Genomic DNA, 14204 nt, shown 5'->3' on the forward strand with positions numbered 1-14204 from the left:
AAATGTCTCTAGGCATTACCAAATGTTCTCTGGGGGGAAAAAATCACAACCAGTTGAAAACCACTCTTATATACTTAAAGTGCTTTTCAGTATGCTACACCACCTGGATACAAACTAACACTTTTTTTAACCAGTTAAAATTCTTTTTACTTGGTTCCCAATCAAAATTTTTTTTAATGGAGGTAGAAAAGAAGGTTAGGAGAGAATACTAGGTGATCTCATACCTTCTCTACTTCCACAACACTATACAAGGAGGATAAGACAACTAGCAGCACAACTATACGCTAATGAGAAAGGCCATTTCCCAAGGGGCTCCTGAAAGTATTACAAAAGTGGGAAGGAAAGTAGGATGTCAGGAGATGTAAGCTCAATTCAGTAAGTCAGGAAATGCTCATTTTATTAATAACATCTTTCACAGGGCTAGACTTTTAAGGGGTGAATTCAAAGTACATGCCCCATGTGGGAATTCTGGAACTCACACTTCTTTCTACAATTCCAAGGAAAAAAGAACACAGACAGGATCCTCTAAAATAGAAATTTCCTGAATTAAGCTAAAAGTCCCACATAAACATATCTTTTATTACCGATTTCACAAGTTGTAGTAGGTTTTTTTTTAAGATTTTATTTATTTGACAGAGAGAGAGATCACAAGTAGGCAGAGAGTAAGGCGGAGTGGGGGAGGAAGCAGGCTCCCCACTGAGCAGAGAGCCCGCTGCAGGGTTTGATGCAGGGCTCAATCCCAGGACCCTGAAATCATGACCTGAGCCAAAGGCAGAGGCTTAACCCACTGAGCTACCCAGGCGCCCCACAAGTTGTAGTAGTTTATATTCTGTTATAGGATTTTTCTAAATGGGGTAAATTAGAAATGATACTTCTCAGCAAGTTCCCATTATGCTTATGTAAACCTGATCTTCTCTGGAATAAATATACTCTGTATTTATAGTGTAATATAGTCTTTGCTTCACTAAGATGAAGTATATTTAAAAGAATGTCATAACCATCTGTCATCTATGCAGGTATAAGGTTCACTACTTTCAAAACATACACAAATGAAGAAAACTTACATCTTTTGGCACTCTTTTCGTTCTCCCAACATGGGATCACCCATTTCTCCAAGAATGGTAGCTTCCACTTCATACTGAACAATGAGTGCTTTTTCTGATGGATGTACATCAATATTTCCTCCTTTAACTTTCCTATAATATAAAATAAAAATAGACATAGATTAAAAGCCCATAAAAGTTCATGGTTTTTATCCGGTTTCTAGCTACAAAAGCATGTGGGTTAGACTAACATATGCATTTAAATTAGATTTTCTCTTGACTTGGACCAAGACATAGTCAGTCTTTTCCTTCAACTCTGTAAACTCTGTACTATACTTATAACTCTTGATTTTGCAGAAAGTACCTTAATAAACAGTTATACCTGGGAAAAAATACATCTACACAAGAATCATGCATAAAAGCAAGCCAATAAAATATACAACAGGTTTTAGAGAGAGAATAACCTCAAAAATCAGCAATTCAAAAACAAAGATAGATGCCCCTAAATTTATTTTATTTCATATTTTATTATATTTTATGATATATGTATATATGTATGTATGTATGTATATGTGTATTTTTTTTAAGTAAGGCTCCATGCCCAATACAGGGCTTGAACTCAATGACACCGAGATAGAGACTTGAGCCAAGATCAAGATTTGGAGGCTTAACCTACTGAGTCACCCAGGCATCCCCCAAAATTTATATTAAAAAGAAATCAATCTGCCTAACAATTAGACTGTTAACTGTATCACAGAATGATAGAAAGAAATTATTTAAACTACAATATTTATCATGTACCATCTTACATAACTGTGTAAATTGTGGCATTAGTACCTAGTCATTCTTCAAATCACATTCAAATAACAAAAAAATGTATGGATTATGTTTTATAGTTATGCATCTCAAATTATAGTATCCCTAATAGTTCCCATAGAAAGTTCCTATATACATCATCCTCCCACCTTTTTAAAGTTACATGATGAATGTTTAATTATTGTAAACCAGTGACAAATTAACCACCACTTGTCACCTGGCCACATTAGAAGGCGACAAAATGAGATGTACTCAAAGAGATTAAGCAACAGAAACAAGATAAATTTCTTACTGTGCTCAGTTGGCTAGTGGGCATCTCAGCCTGATGAGAAGGAACATAATACAATAATGTCTTAACTGATTCTAATAATCAGAAACTCAAAGCTTTTCCGTCCATTAAAAATAAATGGCTTATTATGCACATTTTCTACATGATTTTTAAAATGATCTTTTCATCCGAATTCTTTATGAAAACAAAAAAGGTAAGAACATGAATCTGTATTGGGACCATGACTACAAGTCCAGCCCAGAGACAGGGCAGGAAATCAAATACAACCCTAGGGTATACGTGGTCAGAAACTAAACTGATGGTAAGATGTACAGAGCAAGGCTGGTTAAGGAATAAAAGCAGCTAGAAACCAGGCAGGCCAGTAAAAATAATTAGGAAGTAAGATAAACACACATATACAAAATAGGATGGTATAGAGTCCAAAAGGTAAAATAAATGGATACAAGCAATCAAAAGCTATAGAAATCACAGGACAAAAAAACTAAGAAGAGCTTAATAAAACAGAAAAGATGTATTATATATATCAAGCACTACACAAACTATCTTAATTGTAAAGTAAACTAGTTATTTGCTTCCTGATGAAATGGAGAGCAATCACACTCATGAATTTCCTATACACAACGGGATAACCGCTATATCCAATTCCGTGAAGAGAACCACAAGGATAAAATGTAAGTGCAGATCCTAAGAGGAGTCTCTGACTACCACTTTCACAGTAGGTCCTCCACACATTCAGAGGTGAGACGAAAGCATAATTGTTGTCTTCTGGTCTGATATCTTGCCTTTCTCGAAGAACTCATACATATCAAAGAATCTTATCACTCCTTTCTAGTTTTTGTTTGATTTTTTGTGCCTATGTGTCTTATAATATAATTTAACATGAAATTGATAGTGATGTTAGATGTTTAAGTATCAAGAGAATGAGCTTCCAAATGCTTTCCCTGGAACCCATGTATTAGATTAAAAAAATTATAACTGGGCGCCTGGGTGGCTCAGTGGTTAAGCCGCTGCCTTCGGCTCAGGTCATGATCTCAGGGTCCTGGGATCGAGTCCCGCATCGGGCTCTCTGCTCAGCGGGGAGCCTGCTTCCTCCTCTCTCTCTCTCTGCCTGCCTCTCTGCCTACTTGTGATCTCTCTCTCTGTGTCAAATAAATAAATAAATAATCTTTAAAAAAAAAAAATTATAACTGATTATTAGAATTATTTTCTATTTGAAGCATCTTATGGCACATATCAAAACTGCTGTCCTTTATCTGTAAATTTTTCAACTAATGGAGCCTTCTCAATCAATAACAGCTCTGCTTTATTGTTTTATATGCATAAGGAAACTAGAACCTAAAATATGCTAAATTAATTTAGAAAAATTGTTTTTTAGGTCAATGTGAAGTCTGTCCTTCACAGAGTGATGTAAAATACACCTTCTATAATTCCATGTACTAACTGTCATTCTGGGGTACAATGTTCTTAATTAAACATTTCTGAAGTACATCCTGATGTTTCCAGACTTTACATAGTTGATGGTATCATCATGATCCTTAAAAGAGAAAATAATTGCTCAAAATGCATTATGCATTCATCAATATTCTAGAAAAACAAATATTCATTAATCTTTATTGCTATCAAAAGGACTTATTACAAGTTACCATTCAAGGTGGTAGCATAGGATGACTCTGAGCTCAAAATCCTCCCACAGACACATCAAATCTGTAGCTACATATGAAAAACTTTCCTCTCGGAAAGAAAACCTAAAAATTAGCTACATGACTCCTACACATTAGGTGAATGAAAAAAAAAATCCACACCGAAGTGGGAAGGAGATGCTGAGATACAATCTCACCACAAGCCCCATTCCTGCCACAGTGACCCACAATCAGGAGAGAACTCACAAACCTGAGCTTCAGCCTGAGGAGTGAAGGGTTTAAACCCATACCTAACACAACTTTGAAGACTGGTACCTGGAAGATGAGCCCTAAAATATCTAGCACTGAAAGCCAACGGGGCTTCTGACCATGAGATGCATGGCTACAGCAAACAGAGAAACCGTTCTTAAAGGGCTTATGTGTATGGACTCACCTACCCCAGAGCCCAGGGCGGAGGCAGATGACAGGTGCCCAGAATTTCTGTGAAACAGACTTATTTGCTTATCTTAAAAAGTTAACCTGTGGGCCAGGCAACTAATTTAGTATACATGTATGGGCCTAATGAAATACTTTCCAACGACAGAGGCCAGTGGGTACCATCTTTGCACTGTCCCTCTGCTTTGCTCTGGCTAACCAGTATCTCCCAAAAGGGAGCATGTAGCATGTACCATTGACTGGTGCCCTGATTTCTGCAGATGCTACCCAGGTGTCGCCTCTAGATCACTTGGCTCTGACGGTCATCAGGGCTTACACACACAGGTCCCACGGCACTGTAACAAATGCAGAAAGAGTTCTTAACTGACTACCACCCCCAGGGCACAACAGAGGGCAGAAGTTTGAGGTACCCAGTCTATCTGTAAAAGAAGTCTATTAGCTTATCTTCATAGCTGTGGCCTGAAGGACAGGCTTCTAAATAAACATACATCAGACGACTGGTTGTAATCCTTACCAGGGACCTGGGAGGGCAGCTGTTATCTTCACATTCTCCTTCTGCTATGCTGCAGAGTGCCAGCATCCCCTGCGGAAGAGCTTGTATACTTGTCTGGTGCTCTGGTTTTTGTGGCTACCACCCAGGGCATTCCCCATGATTGCCTGGCTCTGGGGGCCAGCAAGACTTGTGTTCATGATTTCAAAGGAATATCAGCCAAGAAACAGTTCTTAACAGGCTATCGCTCTAGTGATCAACAAAAAGGGAGTAGAAACACCCATCTCCCAGTCTTCCCTCTGAAAGAGGTATATTGGCATACTTTAAAAGCTGTTGCCTGACTGGCTTCCAATCAGCCTGAATCTACATGCTGACTGAATTCTCCCCTTTATGACATTGACAGGTCTTAGCACACCTTCAACTACTGAGAGTCACTAGAAGTAAAGTAGACTGCTTGTATAATCACAAAGATTTGACAGAAAAACAGGAGTTAGGGCAGGGTTAAACAACAAGATTCATCTCTTAGATGAGGCACAGAGATTCAAGGAAAATTGAAGAAACAGAGGAATATGTTCCAAACAAAAGAACAAGGTAAGACCATAAGAAAAGACCTTATAAAATGGAGATAAATGTTCATTCTACCTGATAAAGAATTCAAAGTAATGGTCAATATGATGTTTACTGAGCTCAGAAGAATGGACGAAAAAAGTGAGAATTTTCAGTAGAGACAGGGAATATAAGAAAGTACCAAACAGAAGTCACAGAGCTGAAGAATAAAAATAACTGAGCTGAAAAATGCAACAGGGGGTATTCAAAAGCAGATTAGATGAAGCAGAAGAAAGGATCAGTGAATTCAAACACAGGGAAATAGAACTCACCAATCAGAGAAGGAAAAAGAAAAAAAAAAATGAAGGGACACCTGGGTGCTCAGTGGGTAAAGCATCTGCCTTCAGCTCAGGTCATGATCACAGGATCCTGGGATTGAGACCCACATCAGGCTCCCTGCTCAGCCGGGAGGAATCTGCTTCTCCCTCTCCCTCTGCCTTTGCAACCCCACTCATGCTTGCTCTCTCTCTCACTCTCTCACAAATAAATAAATAATGTTTTTTAAAAAGTTTATAAAAAGAGAAAAGGAAGGTTATTACATAATAATAATAATGGGGTCAATCCAACAAGAGAATATAAAATCTGTAAATATTTATGCACCCAACATAGAATCACTTAACTATATAAAGAAAATATTAGCAAATACAAGGGAGAAATAAACAGCAATACAATTGTAGTAAGGGAGTTTAATACCCCACTTTCATAAATGGACAGATCATCCAGACAGAAAATCAATCAGGAAACACTGGTTTTAAAAGACACATTAGACCAGATGGTCTTAACAGACATAAACAGAACAGTCTATCCAAAAGCAACAGAATACACATGCTTCTCAAGCATACATGGAACTTTCTCTAAGACAGATCATATGTTAGGCCACAAAACAAGTTTTAATATATTTAAAAATTGAAACATATCGAGCATCTTTTCTGACCATAATAACACTAAAATCAATTAAAAGAAGAAAACAGAAAAATTCACAAATGTGTGGAGATTAAAACATGTCACTGAACAATCAATGGGTCAAAGAAAAAAACAAAAGAGAACTCAAAAAATACCTTGAGACAAATGAAAATGGAAATACAACATACCAAATCAAAGGACACAGCAAACGCAGTTCAAAGAGGGAAGTTCATAGAGATAAATGTCTGCATTAAGGAAGAAGAAAGATCTCAAACAAACAAGCCAACTTTATACTTCAAGAAACTAGAAAAACAAAACAAAACAAAACGAAAACAGAGCCCAGGGGCACCTGGGCGATGCAGTTGGTTAAGCGTCTGACTCCTGGGTTTCTGCTCAGGTTGTGATCTCGGGGTCATGAGATTGAGCCTACACGTTGGGGTCTACACTCAGCTAGGAGTCTGCTGGAGATTCTCTCTCCCTCTCCTTCTGCCCCTCCCGCTGGTTTTCTCTAAAATAAATAAATCTATAAAAAAAGAAAAAGAACAAGGCCCAAAGTTAATAGAAGAAAGGAAATAAAGAGCAAAGTGAAAATAAATGAAATACACCTTAAAGGGACAACAGAAAAGATAAATCAAACTATGAAATGGTTGACAAACCTTTAACTAGATTTACCAGGAAAAAAAGAAAGAGGACTCAAATAAATAAAGTCGGAAACAAAACAGGAAACATTACAATTGATAACACAGAAATACAAGGATCACAAGCCTTAACAATTAATTATACACCAACAAATTGAACATATAAGTGGGCAAAATCCTAAAAAACATTCAACCTCCCAAGACTGAATCATAAAGAAACAGAAAATATGAAGAGACCAATTACTAGTAAGGGATTGGATCAGTAATCAAAAATGTCCCAACAAACAAAAGTCCAGACCCAACTTCACTGGTTAATGCTACCAAACATTCAAAAAATTAATACCAATCATTCTCAAACTCTTCCAAACAAAATAACAGGAGGGAATATTTATGAACTGATTTTATGAGGCCAGAATTACATTAACCCCAAAACCAGACAAAGAAGCCACAAGAAAATTATAGACTAATACCTCTAAGGAACATAAATGCAGAAATCTTCAACAAAATACAAGTTTACATTAAAAGATCATACACCATGATCAAGTGGAATGTAAGGACGGTTCAACAAATGCAAATCAATCAATATGATACACTACATTAACAGTCCTATGATTATCTCCAATAGATGCAGAAACATTTGACAATATTCAACATCCATTTATGATAAAAACTGTCACCAAAATGAATATACAGGTAATGTGCCACAATGCAATAAAGACTGTATATGATAAAGACACAGTTAACATACTTAACAGTGAAAAGCTAAAAGCTTTTCCTCAAAGACCAGGAAGAAGGCAAGGATGCCCACTCTCACCACTTCTATTCAACATAGTGCTAGAAGCGCCATCCAGAGTTATTTGTCAAGAAAAAGAAGTAACAGGCACCCAAATCTGAAAGCAAGAAGTAAAACTGTCACTATTTGCAGATGACATGATATTCTTATAGAGAAAATTCTAAAGACACCACAAAAGACTGTTAGAATAAACAAATTCAAGAAAAGCTGCAGGTTACAAAAACCAATATTAAATATCAGTTGCATTTCCATACATTAATGATGAACCTCTCAAGAGCAATTAAGAAAATAATCCCATTTATAATTACAACAAAAACAATAACATATCTAGAAATAAGTTTAACCAAGAAGGTAAAAGACCTTTACACTGAAAACTCTAAGATACTGATGAAAGAAACTGAACACAATACAAATAATGAATAGATACTCTGTGCTTATGGACTGAAAGAATTAATACCAATAAAATGTCCATACCACCCAAAGAAATCTACAAATTCAACGCAATCCTGATCAAAATCCCAATGGCATTTTTTCACAGAAACTGAACAAATAATCCTAAAATGTGTATGGAACTACAAAAGACCCTGAATAACCAAAGCAATCTTGAGAAAGAGCAACAAAGCCAGAGGCATCATATTACCAAGTTTCTTTCTTTCTTTTTTTAAAGATTTTTATCTATTTATTTGACAGAGAGAAAGAAAGAGCGTGCAAGCAGGGGGAGTGGCAGAGGGAGAGGGAGAAGCAGCCTCCCCGTGGAACAGAGAGCCTGTCATGGGGCTCCATGTCTGGATCCTGGGATTATGACCGAAGCCCAAGGCAGATGCTTAACAGACTGAATCACTCACGTGCCCCACATTTTCTGGTTTCAAACTATATTACAAAGTTAGAGTAATCAAAACTGTATGGTATTTTCATAAAAAGACATATCTATCAACAGAATACAGAGCCCAGAAATAAACCCACACATTTATGGCCAACTAATTTATAACAAAGGAGACAGGAATATACAATAGAGAAAGGATTGTCTCTTCAATAAATGTGTTTTGGAAAATTGGATAGCTATATGCAAAAGAATGAAACTGGACCATTATCTTACACCATATACAAAAGTTAATTCAAAATGGATTAAAGAGTTGAATATAAGACCTAAAACCATACAACTCCTAGAAAAAAATACAGGCATTAAGCTTCTTGCCCTAGGTGTTGGCAATTTTTTTTTATTTGATACCAAAAGCAAAGGCACGAAAACAAAAATAGATGATAAATGGGACTAAATCAAACTAAAAATATTCTGCTTAATAAAAGAAACAAAAACGAAAAGGTGACCTATTAAATGTGAGAATGTATTTGCCAATAATATATCTGATACTGGGTTAATAGCCAAAGTATATAAAGACCTCTTAGAGCTCAACAGAAAAAAAAAAAAAAAAAAGAATCCAATCTGATTAAAAAATTAGCAGAGGATCTGAATAGGTGTTTTTCCAAAGAAGACATACAGATGGCCAAAAGGTACATGAAAAGATGCTCAAAATCTCTAGTCATCAGTGAAATGCAAATCAAAACCCCAACGAGATATCACCTGTATCTGTTAGAATGGCTATTTATCAAAAAGAAAAGAAATAGCAAGGGTTGGTAAGGATGTGGAGAAAAGGGAACCCTTATACACTATTAGAGGGAATTTAAATCAATGTAGCCACTATGTCAAAACTATAGAGGTTTCTTGAGAAACTGAACATAGAACCCGCAAACCCACTTCTGAGTATTTATCTGAAGCAAACAGCACTTAGTCAAAAAGACAGACAGACCCTCATGTTCACTGCAGCATCATTTACAATAGCTAATACAGAGAAGCAACCCAAGTGTCCACTGATGGATAAACAGATGAAGAAAATGTGGTGAATGTATGTGTGTACATGTGTGAAATACTGCCGTTGTGACATGGATGGACTTTTATGGCATTATGCTATGTGAAATAAGTCAGAGAGAGAAACAGAAATTCTGTATGATCTCACTTTTACATGAGATCTCAGAACAAAAAAACTCAAACTCACAGACATACAGAATAGATTGGTAGCTACCAAAGGTAGGGAGTACAGGTGGGCGAAACAGGTGAAGGTGGTCAAAAGGTACAAAATAAGTCCTGGGGAACTAATGTACAGCATTGTGACTATAGTTAATAATGTTGTGCTGTATACTTGGAAATTGCTATGAGAGTAAATCTTAAAAGTTTTCATCACAAGAAAAAAATTACTGTATCGTAATAGATGTTAACTAGACTTATTGTGGTGATCATTTCACAATATGCATGAATACATATAAATCACTACAATATGCACCTGAAACTAATATGTCAATTATAGCCCAATAAACAAATTTCAAATCAATAACCTGATTTTACACCCTAAGGAACCAGAAAAAGAATAAACTAAATCCCAGGCTTGTAGAAGGTAGGAAATAGTAAAGATGGAGGGATAAAAGAAATAGAGAATAGAGGAGTGCCTGGGTGACTCAGTCAGTTAAACGTCCAACTCTTGGTTTTAGCTAAGGTCCTTATTTCAGGATCATAAGAAGCCCTGTATTGGGCTCCATGCTGAGTGTGGAGCCTGCCTAAGATTCCCTCTTGTCCTCTCCCATTACTCCTCCCCTCATGCCGTCTCTCCCTCTCTCTCTAAAACAAATAAATCTTTTTTAAAAATAGAGGATAAGCAAAAGAGAAAATAAAATCCAAAGTTTCTTCTTTGAAGAACCCCCCAAACTGGCGAATCTCTAGTTAAATTAAGAAAAAAGAGAGAAGACTCAAATTACTAGAACTGGAAATCAAAGTGGGATACTACTAGTGACCTTATGCAGATAAAAAGAATACTATAAATAATTGTAAGGCAACAATTAGATAACCTAGATGAAATGGATAAATTCCTAGAAATACACAAACTACATAATTAACTCATGATTTCAAAAGAAACAGAAATTCTGAATAGACCTATATAAGTAATGAGATTGAATCAGTGGTCAAAAACAACTCAACAAAGAAAAGTCCAGGATTAGACAGCTTCACTGGTGAGTTCTATCAAATATGCAAAGAAAAATGAACACCAATCCTTCTCAAACTCCTCCGAAAACTAGATAAGGATGGAATACTTCCCAACTCATTCTATGAGGTCAACATTACATCGGTTACCAAAACATCTGGTTCAACTGACACCAAAGTAAGACAAAGATACCACAAAAATAGAATATCTTTTATAAATACCCTTTATAAAGGGATAGTTCTTTTATGAATATAGACGTAAAAGTCCTCAAAATACTAGCAGAGTATCAAGCAGTATATTATAAGGATTACAAGCTATGACCAAGTAGGTTCTATCCTAGGAATGCAAGGAAGTTATACATATGAAAACCAATCAGTGTAATACACCACATTAATAAAATTAAAAAGTACATGATTATCCCAATTGATGCAGAAAAAGATTTGACAAAACCTAACACCTTTTCAAATAAAAGCATTTAATAAATTAGGAATACAAGAAAATTCAAATGATAAATTCAACTTCATTATGACAAAGGGCATTTATGAAAAACCTACAGCTAATATTTATATTAAATGGGTAAAAGAATAAAAGCTTTCCCTTAAGGAGTAAGACAAGTATGCCCACTTTTAACGACCTCTATTCAACATAGTACTAGAAGTTCAAGCCAGAGCACTGAAGTATGGAAAAAAATTAAAGCATCCGTATTGGAAAAGAAGAATGCTATCTCTATCTGCAGATGATATGAACTTGTATGTTGAGAACTGTTAAAGCTAATAAATTCAGCAGTTACAGAATACACTATCAACACACAGAAAATCTATTGTATTTCTATACACTAGTAATGAAAATTCCAAAAAGAAAGTTCAGAAAATAATCCCACTTACAATCAAAAAGAATAAAATACTAAAGAGGCGCCTGGGAAGCACAGTTAAGCGTCCGACTCTTGGTTGGCTCTGGTTGTGATCTCATGGTCTGGAGATGGAGACCCATGTTCGGTAAGATTCTCTCTCCCTCTCCCTCTGACCCTCCTGCTTGTGTGTGTGTGCGCTCTCTCTCTCCAAATAAATAAATCAATCTTTTTTTAAAAAAAGAATAAAAATACTAATAAATTCAAGCACAGAGGTGCAGCATTTCCACAGTGAAAACTATGAAATGTTGCTGAAGAAATTGGTAAGAATTAATAAATAAGTGGGCAGACACCCTTTGTTCATAGATTGGATGACTTGATAGTGTTAAGATGGCAATATTCCCCAGAGTGATCTACAGATTCAATACAATCCCTATCAAAATCCCAAAGGCCTCTTTTACAGAAAAAGAAAAGGAACCCCAAAATTCATATGGTAATACAAGGGACCTCTGTAGCCAAAACGATCTTGAAAATGAACAAAGTTGGAGGACATGCTTTACAATTTCAAAATATACTATAAAGTTACAGTAATCAAAACAGTGACATACTAGCATAAAACCAGATATATAGATCAATGGAATAGAATTGAGTCAAGAAATAAGCCCTTACATCTACCATCTATTGATTTTCAACAAAGGTAGCAAGACCTTTCACTGGGGAAAGAATACCTTCAACAGATGGTGCCAGGACAACCAGATATCCATATGCAAAAGAATGAAATTGGGCCTTTACTTCATACTGCATAACTACCTCAAAATGGATCAAAAACATAAATTTTAGAGTTAAAATGATAAAACTCTTAGAAAACATAGAAGCAAATATTCGTGGCCTTGGATGTGACAATGGTTTCTCTTTTTTCTTTCTTATATTTTTACATTTTAATTTCTGTACAGTTAATATACAGTTTTATGTTAGTTTCAGGGTACAATAATATAATGACTCAACAATTCTGTACATCAGCCAGTGCTCACCATAAGTGTATTCTTTAATCCCATCAGCTATTCCACCCATCCTCTCAACCACTTCCCCTCTGGTAACCAACAGTTTGTTCTCTACATTAAAGTGTTTGTTTCTCAGGGGCACCTGGGTGGTTCAGTGGGTTAAAGCCTTTGCCTTCGGCTCAGGTCATGATCCCAGGGTCCTGGGATCGAGCCCCGCATGGGGCTCTCTGCTCAGCGGGGAGCCTGCTTCTCCCTCTCTCTTTGCCTGCCTCTCTGCCTACTTGCGATCTCCTGTCTGTCAAATAAATAAATAAAATCTTAAAAAAAAAAAAGTGTTTTGTTTCTCAGTTTGTCTCTCTCTCTTTTTCCATTCATTTGTTGTTTCTTAAATTCCACATATGAGAGAAATCATATTATTTGTCTTTCTCTGACTGACTTATTTCACTTAACATAAGTCTCTCCAGATCCAACCACATTGTTGCAAAAGGCAAGATTTAATTCTTTTTGATGGGTGAATATTTCAGTGTGTTTTGTGTGTGTGCACAAACACACCACTTCCCCTTTGTGCATTCATCTTTTTTTTTTTTTTAAGATTTATTTATTTATTTGAGAGAGAGAGAGAGAGAGCACGCACAGGTAGGCAGAGCGGCAGGCAGAGGGAGGGAGAAGCAGGCTCCCCGCTGAGAAGGAAGCCTGATGCAGGGCTCAATCCCAGGACCCTGGGATCGTGACCTGAGCCGAAGGCCGCCTCTTAACCGACTGAGCCACCCAGGCGCCCCATATCCATTCATCTTTTGATGGACACTGGAGCTGCTTCAATAATTTGCTTATTTATAAATAATGCTGCAATAAACACAGGTCATCTATCCCTCTAAATTAGTGTCTGTATTGTTTGATCAATACCTAGTAGTGTAATTACTAGGTCACAGAGTAGTTCTATTTTTAACTTTTTGAGGAACCTCCACACTGTCTTCCATAGTGACTGCACCAGTTTGCATTCCCAAAAACAGTGCATGAGGTTCCTTTTTCTTCACATTCTGGCCAACACTGGTGGCCTGTGACTTTTATTTTAGCCATTCTGACAGATGTTAAGCGATACCTCATTGTTAGTTTTGATTTGCATTTCCCTGATGATGAGTGATGTTGAGCATCTTTTCTTTTCATATGTCTTTTGGTCATCTGTATACCTTCTTTGGAGAATGTCGTCTGTTCATGCCTTCTGTCTATTTTTTAATTCAATTATTTGTTTTTTTGGTGTTGAGTTGTATAACTCTTTATATATTTTGGATACTAACCCTTTTTCAGACACGTTGTTTGCAAATATGTTCTCTGATTCTGTAGGGTGTTTTTTAGTTTTGTTTTTTCCTTTGCTGTGCAGAAGCTTTTTATTTTGCTACATGCAAAAGAATGAAACTGGAACATTCTCTTACAGTATACACAAAAGTAAACTCAAAATGGATTAAGGACCTAAATGTGAGATAGGAAACCATAAAAATCCTAGAGCTAATTATGTGGTATAAAGTAAGGGTCTAATTTAATTCCTTTAGGTGTAGATATCCAATAATTTCTCTGACATCAGCTTTAGCAACATTTTTCTAGATAGGTCTCCTGAGGCAAGGGAAACAAAAGCAGAAATTAACTATTTGGCCAATTATTTCTTAAATAATGGCATCA

The 14204-nt window shown here is 36.3% G+C and overlaps 1 protein-coding gene across 5 annotated transcripts in view; it reads right to left on the reverse strand.

Annotated features, from left to right (window-relative positions):
* Positions 1 to 14204, reverse strand: part of KIFAP3 (kinesin associated protein 3) — a 178659-nt gene that overhangs the window by 146941 nt on the left and 17514 nt on the right. For all 5 annotated transcript variants that reach the window (XM_004756680.3, XM_004756679.3, XM_045084583.1 and 2 more), the window contains one exon: positions 1065 to 1196. In XM_004756680.3, the coding sequence (XP_004756737.1) occupies positions 1065 to 1196 (132 nt within the window). The remainder of the gene's footprint in view (positions 1 to 1064; positions 1197 to 14204) is intronic.

Source organism: Mustela putorius, unplaced genomic scaffold (assembly GCF_011764305.1).
Source record: "Mustela putorius furo isolate JIRA1106 unplaced genomic scaffold, ASM1176430v1.1 tig00000785_pilon_pilon_pilon, whole genome shotgun sequence".
Classification (NCBI taxonomy): Eukaryota; Metazoa; Chordata; class Mammalia; order Carnivora; family Mustelidae; genus Mustela; species Mustela putorius.